Source organism: Ostrinia nubilalis, chromosome 5, assembly GCF_963855985.1.
Source record: "Ostrinia nubilalis chromosome 5, ilOstNubi1.1, whole genome shotgun sequence".
In the NCBI taxonomy this organism is placed as follows: domain Eukaryota; kingdom Metazoa; phylum Arthropoda; class Insecta; order Lepidoptera; family Crambidae; genus Ostrinia; species Ostrinia nubilalis.
In genome coordinates this window covers 9432698-9445478 of record NC_087092.1, presented here as the reverse complement: position 1 = coordinate 9445478, position 12781 = coordinate 9432698, and the positions used below count along the sequence as shown (strand labels likewise).

The following is a 12781-nucleotide window of genomic DNA, read 5'->3' as shown; positions in this document are numbered from 1 at the left end:
TGGTGGTAGGGCTTGTTCTAAGTCCGCCTGGCTAGCTAGCTACCACCATCTTACCTAAGTCTGTCGCCATAACAACAATATTAACTGCATTATTGTGTTCCGGCAGTTGGAGGTAAGATAGCCAGTTCCTCCGTGGTTGAGGACTCCGGGTGAAGCTCGCTTCCACCTTCGGCCTGATCGTCACTTACCATCAGGTGAGATACAGGCCAAGAGCTTCCTCGTTGTGGATAAAAAAAACAATGCTTTAACCTGTTATCCTAGTGAATGAAAAATATGCGACAACACGACCAGAACACGACGCAATGCGACGCGACGCGGCGACGCACCCGATACATTAAGTATCAAGTAGTCGTTGTAGGTATACAGGGTGTCCCATAAAGACTGTGCCTAACTTATGGAGAAGATAGACTTATGAATGGCCATCTAGCCAAAAAAGCTTTAGTAAAAGTTATCAGGAATACCCCTTTCAGACCTGACTTAAATAAGCGTGCGCATAGACTTAAAATAAAAATTTGCTTGGCAAAATTTTGTTTTTCGGAACGAAATCGGTACGCGGCGATCGTGCGTATTATGATACTTTTAATAAAAAATATAGGACCCTCTTGCGGGTAGTTGGTCGCCGGACAGCGATTGTGAAAGATGTCAGAATTTTTCGGCGCGAACTCCCGGAGAGGTACGTAAACAATAAAATAGTATTTTGCTAGTATTGTTGATAAAATGTTATTATTTATAAAGTAAATATTGTATTCTAATAAATAAATGATAAACCATTAAAATAATTTATAGTATTGCTTACTTAAAACTAACTTAAATGTAATACGCACTATCGTAGCAGTTCGGTTTAAATTCATTTTTAAAGGGAAAAAACGGCACGCTCGTGCGTATTGTTTTTTTGGATATTTAATTAAAATAATAGTCATTTTTTAATTTAACTTTTTGATGTAGCAGTTTAATTATCAGAAAACATTATCTTATGCTTATTAGGTGATGAAAATGACTCAGACATAAAAAAATCCAGACGAAAGCTACCTTCTGCATCATTTAGATCAAAAGAAGGAAGTAGTATGAAATGAAGTTATTTTGTGCCAGCAATCCATTGATTTGGCTAGATCTGGGCCTGCAGAGCCATCAGGGAGTACCAGTAGTGCTCAATCCTTCGTAAAAGTAACTTTACCATGTATTACGCCAATTGAAGAGAGAAAAGGGCTAGGATATGGAGGCAAAGGGCATATCTGTAAAATAAATGAAAGATATTGATAGATAATCAATCTATTCGACTGTACAGACTCCAATGAAGTACTTTGGAAACTTCCTTGGCCATAATTTTATAGACTAGGAGCCAAATGCTTCAATAACTACTACTTGGAAAAAACTGGGCGAGCCGTTAATACCTCCTCTGATAAAATGTGTGGTATGCTTTCATACATGGATTTTTTTCTTTCCCCAGTTGTATCTGTTCTGGTGACTAAATATACGATAAGTAGTCATAGGTGACATTCTGAAGACGTTAGGATTCGCAACTTTGCGAAGCGTATTTAACTTTGTTCCCTATGATCATCCTACTTCTCTAGAGGACATACCATTTGTGGAAAGTACAGCCTTCAAAGTCTTGCAAGCTTGTCAGAAAATGGATAGAGTGTCTAATAGTTACTAAATAGATGAGTAACTGTTATATACTTAATGAGTATAATAATATGTTACTGGCAGATGCAGGTTGTAAGAAATGTACCTTGCTCTGTTTGGCTTTTAACTGCTGGAAGACTGATGCTTGATTTTAGTATTTATTTGAATGCAAGTACAGCTTTTGCTGAGCAAGAGCAGGGTGTTGGTGCACTAGTAATTTTGTATACATAAGCGGTTCCTCCACACAGGTTTATATACTTCTACGGTATTTCACCAGCGTCCGTCATGTTATTAGAAATTTGACAGTGATTGCCTTTGTATGGAACTAGCACCATTATCATGAATGGTATTATTCAACGAAAAACGTTAAATTTCATGTCTGACCATAAGTTAAAAGAGGAGAGTCAGAATAACTCGTGTTTGATGACCTGAGTCTCTTAAAATGGAAATACAACATATTTGTTATGACAATCTCCAATTGTTCCACCAGGAGCTCATAACACTTCAATGGCCATGAGTTGGAATGGTTTTATTCAAGTAAAAGCTGATTATTATTAAATTTTAACAATAATATCCAAAAAAGTTAGTATTTTCTTATGGATTTCCTCTAATTTATTAATTATGCACGAGCGTGCGTATAGTGCACTTAGTCCTAGCACGCACGATAGTGCGGGTACTTTTCTGAAAAAATGGAAAGTCGGAAAATTTTTATATTATTTTTCTTGTCTTCCTTATGGACCAAATGTTACATAAAATCCGAGAAAACATAAATTTTGTAGAAAAAAATTTTCAGGTCTGAAAGGGATACCTATATTTTTTTCATATTTTTCAAATGTCCTCCGTTTTGACCTTACCTTTTGTTGCTGTGTACAAATGCAGATTATTTTGCTTATTCTTCTAGTCAAATACCTAATCTTACTTTTTCCATAATCAAAATATTTTGAGATTTCTTACGGACCTTCGGCATAGGAAGGTAGATTACCCTTTTCTGGGAACGCGCTCTACGCAGTAACCTACTACCCTGTATTTAATCGATTGACCTTAGGCTGTGGATCTGTCAGTTGGGCTTAGGGGTGTGAGCCGTGTGAGTGTAGCCATCCTTTGGCAATATTCCCGTGGCAACATTACCTACTGCTGCCTTAAAAAATATATTTTTTATTATAAAGTTATTTTAATACAGCATAGCATTAAAGTAACTACTTGAATAGGACAGAGAAGAAAATATTTTAAAGCGTTATTTATTTAGTAGGCAGCCACACTACATAAACTTAAATAGTGCGAAATAGCGAATAATGCATGAATATGTTATAAAGTGAAACTACTACTGACCTATATTGATTAACCTTGCACTACATTAATTATTAACATCAAGTTGCTTTAATATACCAACCAAGTAAAAAATAGTGGCAATAATCCGAATCTGGTAAAGTTTCTGGCAACGGCACCTACTTGCATTGGGTCTCCTCGCTAGTAGTATGCTATGCACAATGGGCCACAGTTCCAGCTACCCATTTCCGTTTTTTCTCTCGCTCTCATCAATAATGATGTTTCTTTGCGATATAGAACGAAACAACATGACCGGAAATGGGTAGCTAGAACTGTCGCCTATTACCTAGTAACCCGGTCGAGCTGCGCACCTCGCTGGAATGTGACTCTCGCTCGCACTCACCGGCTCATCTCCCGCCCCGTTCGTACCAGAGCGCCGATGTGACGTCACGGCCGCCAGGTGCGCAGTTAACTCGACCAAGTTGTATTAAAATGTTTTTAAAAGTTTTACATATGTATTCCTTCAGTTTAATTTTTCATTATAATAAGAACCATCGACCTTTCACTCTTCCTCTTATCATAAAATCAAGAGTAGGTCGCGTAACGAAAGTTGAGGCGAACACAAACACTCACACTGATGTAATACTTGATTCAGAAAGACACAAATTGGTCCGAAACTCAGAATATGCAAACATCCCCGCGACATACAGACGAATACAAATCTTTGCTTGTGTGTTGATCGCCTCAACTCTTACTGCGCGACCTATACTTCTGACTCCCACTCAAAACGCTAAAAATATATTTTACTCAGCTGCAAAAGTTAAGCAGCAAATTTTTTTTTATATTTAATTCAACACAATTTATTTTAATTAGATTTCAGATTTATCAAATACAAAATCATAAAAATGTATTTAATTAAGTAGTAGATTATTTTAATGAATGTACTGGCAACAATTGCGGATATTGCCAGTGTTACTATTTTAATGATATTTTCAAAAGTAATAAAACGCGCTCGATATCCCTGTTTATTTTATTGACCACTCGCCAGATGTTTGCGCATTGTTTTCCAGTGCGCAGTAGTTACTCTGTCGTGAAATCGGGATTCTGTTTTAGTATTATATCTATTCTGCCATTTTGAAAATAGTGGCGTGTATGGATTAGACCTAGTGTTTTTTATGTGACAAATATGTCCGGGAGCAATGATAAAGTGTCGACTACGCAGCGTATGATCCAAAGTGTCGCTTTCCCTCCCAGCCACAAGCTTACCGTGTCGGAAGTATTCGATGAAAAAACGGGCAAACCACTTCCAGATGTACTGAAGCAACATTTTATCTTAGAAGGTCGTATCGAGGAAAACGCGGCTTTACGAATCATCCAAGATGGTGCCACCCTATTACGATCAGAAAAAACGATGATCGAGATTGATTCACCGGTGACCGTGTGCGGAGACGTCCATGGCCAGTTTTATGATTTGATGAAATTGTTCGAGGTGGGAGGCTCACCCTCTTGCACCAAGTATTTATTCTTAGGTGATTATGTCGATCGAGGTTATTTCAGTATAGAATGTGTTCTTTACCTCTGGGCTTTGAAGTTGTGTTATCCGAAGACGTTATTCTTATTACGCGGTAACCATGAATGCCGACACTTGACGGAGTATTTCACCTTCAAACAAGAATGTAAAATCAAGTATTCTGAGAAAGTGTATGATGCATGTATGGAGGCATTTGATTGCCTACCGCTTGCTGCTCTCATGAACCAGCAGTTCCTATGTGTGCATGGAGGTCTGTCCCCTGAAATTAACAACTTAGATGATATTCGTAAACTAGATAGATTCAAGGAACCGCCTGCATTTGGAGCCATGTGTGACCTGCTTTGGTCTGATCCTCTTGAGGACTTTGGTAATGAAAAAAATGCAGAACATTTCTCGCACAACTCAGTCAGAGGTTGTTCTTATTTCTATAGCTATGCAGCATGTTGTGATTTTCTACAAAGAAACAATTTATTGTCAATCATACGTGCCCATGAAGCTCAAGATGCTGGTTACCGGATGTACCGTAAAAGCCAGACCACAGGTTTTCCCAGTCTTATTACTATCTTTTCTGCTCCTAATTACTTGGATGTCTACAATAACAAAGCTGCTGTCTTAAAATATGAGAACAATGTTATGAATATCAGACAGTTCAATTGTTCACCTCACCCGTACTGGCTACCGAACTTCATGGATGTCTTCACCTGGTCTCTTCCATTTGTCGGCGAGAAAGTAACAGAAATGTTGGTCAATGTCTTAAACATCTGTTCTGATGATGAGTTGATGACAGAAGGAGATGATGCATTGGAGGAAGCAAATCTCAGAAAAGAAGTCATCCGCAATAAAATCCGTGCCATTGGAAAGATGGCTCATGTGTTCTCTGTGCTTCGTGAGGAAAGTGAATCTGTTCTGCAGCTGAAGGGGCTAACTCCTACTGGCGCTCTACCATTGGGTGCACTCTCCGGTGGTAAGACATCTCTAAAGAATGCTTTGCAAGGTTTCTCTCCAAATCACAAGATCACTTCATTTGCTGAGGCTAAGGGGTTGGATGCAATTAATGAGCGTATGCCACCGAGGCGTGATGGCCAGCGTACACCAGACACGCAGGAAAAGAAACCACATGTAAACAGCAATGCACATTCGTGAAGTGCTAACTACTACTTCTCTTCGATCCTTACTACTTGATCCACGTCAGTGGTTAGTGAAATATGTGTGAAGGAGACTCAGCTTTTGGAATGATATTTCACATTCATAATAACTAGGTGGATTTGAAGGGAATTGTAATAGATACAAAATATTTTTAAATTTGGATTTAACTTTTTTTCAATAGTTAAAGTTAAAAATTTCTCTTAAGATATTACCTCTCGATATTTAAAATATGTCAGATCTGCAGGCAACAAATTTATTTAGTCAATTAAATATTAAGGTATGCACATTTATTTATAATGCGCTGCACTGTTTAATTTTTGGTAATGTAATTTTAAATTTTTCATATGAAAAGACATGATATTGTAATGTAAATTTATTCAGATTGTCTACTTATACTCTACATTGTTATCTACATTAGTGAAAATTAGACATGTCTATAATTTTTCAAAGCATAATTAGCTGTGATATTAAGCGACGATCGTGTATTATTTAATAGCAATCTGCTAGTGAAGTACGGGCATGTTCATTGGCTAATCATGCATTGAAATATGTAAAGTAAGTGGGAATGTTCTCAGCTTGGGCGTGTCTTTATATTCTATTAAGTAATAAAATTAATTATGTACTATAGTGTGCAGCACATGGTGTGTCGTTGCCGTGCGTGTGTGCTGTGTAAATATGCCTTGTGCGTACACACACGTTATTGCAGCTTTAACACTTGAGATAAATATTACTCTCTTTAATATCTTTGCTACAAGTTGTACTTAATTGTATTTTATTGTACAAAATATATTAAAATTACTATCTATGAACTATTACTTAAAATTAATTTATATTTGGGTGTATGCTGGCCCCTTGTTGCCTGCATGCAGCTGAACTTGTATGCTGGAACATCACATATTAAAGTTTCTTAGCCATAATGTTTCGGTATATAAGGTGTAGTGGCTAGTCTAATTGCAGATTTTCTTACAGCTTCTATTCCAAATTTCACTATATAATATAATATTATTAGGTTTAATGACCTATGCACTGTTGGAAAATCTCTTTTGGTCTGCCAAATAATCATTAATTGATGCAATAAGTTCATAATATTGTGAATACTAAAGTGGCTTACATCGTTTTTCAAAGTCAGTACTAAGTATTTTATCTCAATTCAGTGTGTAGTCCTTCATATGTTCTGTACTTTTAAATAAATTTTACCTATGTAAAAAAACTAACAATATATTTAATTTTATTTTGTACTAATCATGGGAAGTGTTGTTTTATCCTTATAAAAATATATTAACATTGAGCTCCATAGATTATGGTTTCATTCAATCGGTTTTAGACCCTTAATCATTACCTACACATTACACAAATACACAAAATTCCTTAATCCAGAAAATTGTTCTTCTACTAAGTCTAGCTAGAATACTAGGTCTAGCTTATTCATAAGTATTTACATCCTTAACACGAATGTAAACTAAAACCTGTATGTTGTAAAAAAAAATCATAACTCAAAATCTTATCAAAAGTCACGGTGATTTGGGTAGCCCTAGTGATGCTCTACCTCTGGGCTTCGGTTTGACACTACTTTTTGGGACATCCTGTATAAAAAGTACTTTGTGTCGTCTAGTCCCAAACTATTTAAGCAAAGCTTGTACTATGGGTACTAGACCACCAATAATAAAAAGTGTTTTTTAATATTAGTAAAAACCACAGATATGGATAAAAACAAAAGATTCATTACCCCAACATACTTTTAGCCTCAGTTTTAAAAAATAATACTGCGTCGTAGGTAAAAAACAGCGAAAATTGAAAACTGACTCGAAACGGGAAGTGCGTTTTGGGGTGACAAACACGCACCACCACTAGAGATGGGTAGTGGGTTAAAACCCATTTCACCCGATTGGGTTAAAACTGGGTGATTTGGGTAAAAACCCGGTTTTTACCCATTATCACCCATTCTGGTGGGTGAAAATAAAAATAGCGTTTTTTAAAAGTGAGAAGTGGTATTTGTTGCTAAGGGGGCGTTCTAGTGTTACGTAATGCAATCTGGGGGGAGAGGAGGTCTTGAAAAACGTTACAATGCGTTACAGTGGCGAAAGGGCGGTTCGATTTCAAGTTTTTAAGCAGAAGTACTTTGTAGTTGGTGTTGTTATTTGTAACTTTATACCGTAATGTCATCAAAGAGAGAGTTTGGCATCTTTGGCATCCCCCCCCCCCCCCTCCCCCTCCATGTCCTTGCCATGATCACAAATTATTGTGTTCCTACTAAATTTCTTCTAAATCGGTTCAACGATTCTTGAAATAACACCATTTTATAAAATAACTAGCTTTCCGCCCGCGGCTTCGCCCGCGTGGAATTTTGTCTGTCACAGAAAAACTTTATCGCGCGCGTCCCTGTTTCAAAAACCGGGATAAAAACTATCCTATGTTCTTTCCCGGGACTCAAACTATCTCTATGCCAAATTTCATCAAAATCGGTTGCGAGGTTTAAGCGGGAAAGCGTAACAGACAGACAGACAGACAGACAGACAGACAGAGTTACTTTCGCATTTATAATATTAGTTGGGATTGGTCACATCATCATAACGTGATCAATTTTACGATTTGGCCACGATATAAATGCATATTAGTGTTAAATTTGACTTATTACTTATTAATCAATAAACTTAAATGAGAAAAATTCAATAAAAATAAAGAAAAGATACCAATTGAAATAATTATAAAATTATTTGTTTTCACCCGGTGTAAACACCCACGGGTGGAATGAAACGGGTTTTTATTGGGTTTTTACCCTCATGTGGGTTTTTACCCGGGTGGAAACCCATCTCTAACCACCACCACCACACCAGTCTGGTAGGTAAATACCTACCTACCCACCAACATGATGCAGCGATAGTGAACTAACTACCCGTTTTAACTAGGTAAGTAGGTACCTACTTAAAAGTATCTTTTGTTTTTAATACCTTAATACCTATGCTAGAAGTGATATCTAACCATTACCTATATTACCATAAATTAACCTTGTCTACCGTATTTTTTTAGTTATTTTTACATTTTAAAATTAAAGGTAAAGTAAAATATAATATTTTTATAAGTTAGGTAGTTAGGCTACCTAGCTACATTAGAAAAACCTTGACTTCCGCCAAATCTGACTGGCCTAAAGTGTGGGTGGATGCAACATTAAGTACTTAATAGCCCAATTATGTACCTACCTATCTCGACCTAGCAAAAGTTCAAAGGGTGACAACAACACGGTTCCCAAGGGATACTTACGCAAAAACGGGCTATGACAAAGGAGTCTCATTACTTCGCGCGATCATCTAGGTTAAAAATATACTGATAAGTAGTACAAGTATGCTGGTGTACGGTAGAGTAGCCTGCTTTTATGTAACACGTCTCTGCTTCACATTTTCGTCGTCGTCATCCATCATCATAATCGAACAGACGCTGACACTTAGCTAGGCTGTCTCGAACTTGCAGGTATTTAGAATTAGCGAAGTCCATTATCTTAACTTCGGCATACATAATGAAGCGCATCACATGACTGTTATTACTACCGAGCAAGTTTTCATATTTTAATAAGCACAATGTACCTAAATAACCTACAATCTATTAAGAAACAATAAGTGAAATGACAGTCAAGACAAAAGCTGCAGGTAGCTGTGAAAAACAGTCTAATCACGTATGCTTCTATACAGGCGGTACCATACCAACTGACTTGTCTTTTATTACATACCTACTTATGTAAACATTTTATAATTAAGTACAACTAAATGTAGCCGATACTGATATGAATGAATGATGAACTAATAATAATAAATAACGTATGCATAAATAAATCTACTACCTACCTATACCCACTATACGTTTATTATAAGGCGCGCGTGCGCCTGATGAAGAGGAAACCAAAAGTATGTAACCATTTTGTAATGATCTTATTGATGTCAAACGCGATTATTGTTTGTTGTAACTAAGTAGATAAACCATCTTCTTTGATCAACTGAAAGTAAAGTGACTGCATGTGCATAATATTATACTCTATAACGCCTGTAGCACAACTCCGCCGCGAAACCATGACAGCGAAACGATTTCAATATACATCTCTGCAATCATATCCCCACATTAGCAACGTGACGAAGTAAACGCGCAGTTTTAGTTATATTGAAATCGTTTCGCTGTCATGGTTTCGCGGCGGAGGTGTGCTACAGGCGTAAGTGACTGGTAATTTTGAAGAAGGTAGGTAGGTAATTTTACTTAGAAGTATTTCAATAGGTGCACGACGAACGAAAGCAAAACCTCTCGTGAGAAAAGCTCTAAATAGGCAAGTAGGAAGCACTTTTGAATATTAGCAGCGAATATACGAGTAATTACGAGCACCGAGTGTGAAAAAAGTTGTGTCTCCATGCACACACACGTTTTAAAAAAAAACTTGGATAGCTAAATCCAAAATATTTTCTAGAATTATAGCGAAAAGTACTCACCTAATAGGTAAAAGGAAAAAATATGTTAAAAAGATATTGTTAATACGTTGACCCACTTCCTTCCTGCCCCAACCCATGACTTCCTGTTCATGAGAGTCCTCGATGTTATTGCGGCGACATAACGCAACTTTATAGTCTTTAATGCCCATGAAGTCCTCTGTACTACCCTACTTCGCTCTGTACCTTGGTACTATTACTTATTCTGTTTTGGAACGCATTGTAGCACAATAAATACCTACGATAAACAATTAGTCAGATCAGAGGTATCGTTTTCCTTTTAATCAGCGCATCTGCGCTGCATTGTTGCAGTGCAGACTTAAGCATGTAGGCTTTCTCTATCAGTCTGCCATTGGTCATATTATTGCTTCTTGCTTCCTTTAGTGTGGTGATGTACCATACACTAATGATGTTTCTTTACACTTTACGACGCCTACAGTAGGTACACCCTGTAAAATATGACTTGCTTGAATAACAATAATGAAACTCATGCATAATTTATTACGTATACCACGAGTAAGCTAAGTACCTACATATTTAAACTTTTTTACCTAATATCTATGTACCTACATGGTTTTGACGTGTTTTGTTTATGTAGTTACTCTCGAAGTCTCGAAATACGTTATTTTTATATTCGTGTTTCTGAAATCTAAAACTTACGTAATAGATGCGCTGAATTGGTATAGGTACCTACTCGTAATGTTTGTGATGCTACGTCGCCGTCTGCCGACATTGTGGATGGCATCCACTGGATGCTTCTCCATCTCCAGTATACTAGGTATAACCACGGTTGAAGGTATTAGGTACATAGCACATACCAGTTTTAAAACTAGATAGATGACAAGAAATGTTCTTTTGCTGTGAAACCGTGTCTTGGAGTAATCAACACTATTCTACTAGTTATGTTCAATATTTTTTTAATGAGGTGTGTGTTACTGTGTTTAAAAGATTATCCAAAACATTGAAGTACTTATGTATAGGTAAGTAAGTAGTTCATCTATTAGTTAAATAAAAAAACTTTTAACTGCTAAGGTTCATTTATTTAAATACATTTTCTTACATACAAATCTTATGTCTAAATCATATAGTTGAGGCACCTGGTTTTCTTTACTAACAGGATTATGAAAATAACTATCTTTAGTACATTTACTCTTATCAGGACAAATGCAATTTAGATTTTCATTCTGATTATTTTTGACATCTACTTTGCTAGTGTAATGAGAAGAAGGATCTCTTATAGTATTTATGCTGTCTATATTTCTTGACAATGTTAAATTTGAACTGGGGTATATCAAAAAAGCAAATAATGTAAGAGCTACAAGAAATTGAATTGGGATTGCAGTAGACCAGTACCTTTGGGGATAGTAATAAATATTAAAATAGTGTAAGACAAAATCAGGTGTAAATGCCCAGACACAGTAAATTCCAAGTGCAGTTTTGCTAAATAAATACATAAAAAATCCATACAAAGATCTTGCATGTGTTGGGGCTGGAGTGTGTTCTGGCATCTTGGTACTTTAAACTTCAAACTGGTTTATAGTCTTCACAACCAATAAAATGTTTTTTATCATGGAATTCACAGCAACTCTTAATTTCTTGAGATCTCCACCTTTGAAATCACTGGAAGAAAATAAAATAAACATAAAATACCTATGTTACACTTAGATCTTTTATTATAAATGAAGATATGACAAAATATTGATAATTCTATTTTAATTCAATAATAATATTGAATTTACCAACAACACATCATGTTAAACCTAGTTTTTTTTTTAATACTAACATGTGTAATGTGTCCTGGTCAGATGTGATTGTTCGGCTAACACCACTTCCTTTTAGTTCTTTATCAACATTTAGCACTTCTTGCACCAAATTTGCAGTTTCACTGGATGAAAATGGAATAGTCAAGCTCCTGTAAAGAAAAATATTGAGTTACAATTAGCTACTTGTAAATATTTTAATTTAAATGCCACCACCATGCCATGCCGTACCATGGTGTTGGAAGAACCAAACTAACATGAAAGTTGCATTATATAATTTAAAAGATACGAACTGATATGAATTAATACTTACACGTTTGTTTCTCGAACGTCAATCATTATAGAAAATATTGTGTACTTAAAATTTTGTTACATGAAACGTAGGCATGAAACTAGTTTGTATTAAATCCTTTATTATAAATATTTCAGCTTTTTACAAAGCTTTTAAATTATGTATAAATACCAAATTTTCAGTGAAATAATACACAAGTTTTAGACCATTTTAGACAACTATGAAAAATTGTGAAACACCAAAATCTCAAAATAAAAAACAACTCGCCGAGCGAGCCACCCTTTTTTGACAGATCAGACAGATGCTGCTGCGTTCCGAAACTTGTCAACTGTCAACGCGTTCCGAAACCGGTTATAATCCATTTTTGGCGACCCGAACAGAGCCCCGATTACGGTAACTTTTATTAACGTCTACAATCCAGACGCGTTTCTGATTCTGCGATACGATTGGTCAAAACAGCTGACGTACGCTGTTGAACGACCAATCGTTTCGCAGAATCGAGAAGCGTGTCTGGATTGTAGACGTTAAAAGTTACCGTAATCGGGGCTCTTCTGATAGTCGTTTTCCAATCGGACACGCAACGAAAGTTGAGGCGAACGGCACGTATGGTATAGTCGAGTTCATAAAAATATATTGGCAGTGGCATTTTTTCAAAATATTGTTATCATTTTAACGATCGTATATTTCAATACAAACTCAA

General features: G+C 36.3%; 2 protein-coding genes across 2 annotated transcripts; one reads left to right on the top strand and one right to left on the bottom strand.

Moving 5' to 3' along the window:
- Positions 1-3855: 3855 nt before the first annotated feature.
- On the top strand, positions 3856-6862 carry LOC135071871 (serine/threonine-protein phosphatase 2B catalytic subunit 3-like). The gene has a single exon (XM_063965713.1). The coding sequence runs from the start codon at positions 4076-4078 to the stop codon at positions 5561-5563; it is 1488 nt and encodes a 495-aa protein (XP_063821783.1). The 5' UTR covers positions 3856-4075; the 3' UTR covers positions 5564-6862.
- Positions 6863-11047: 4185 nt separating this feature from the next.
- Positions 11048-12383, bottom strand: LOC135072255 (phosphatidylinositol N-acetylglucosaminyltransferase subunit P). Its single transcript, XM_063966195.1, has 3 exons — positions 12103-12383; positions 11813-11941; positions 11048-11649 (listed from the first exon to the last, which is right to left on the bottom strand). The coding sequence occupies exon 3, from the start codon at positions 11535-11537 to the stop codon at positions 11064-11066; it is 474 nt and encodes a 157-aa protein (XP_063822265.1). The 5' UTR covers positions 11538-11649; positions 11813-11941; positions 12103-12383; the 3' UTR covers positions 11048-11063.
- Positions 12384-12781: the final 398 nt, after the last annotated feature.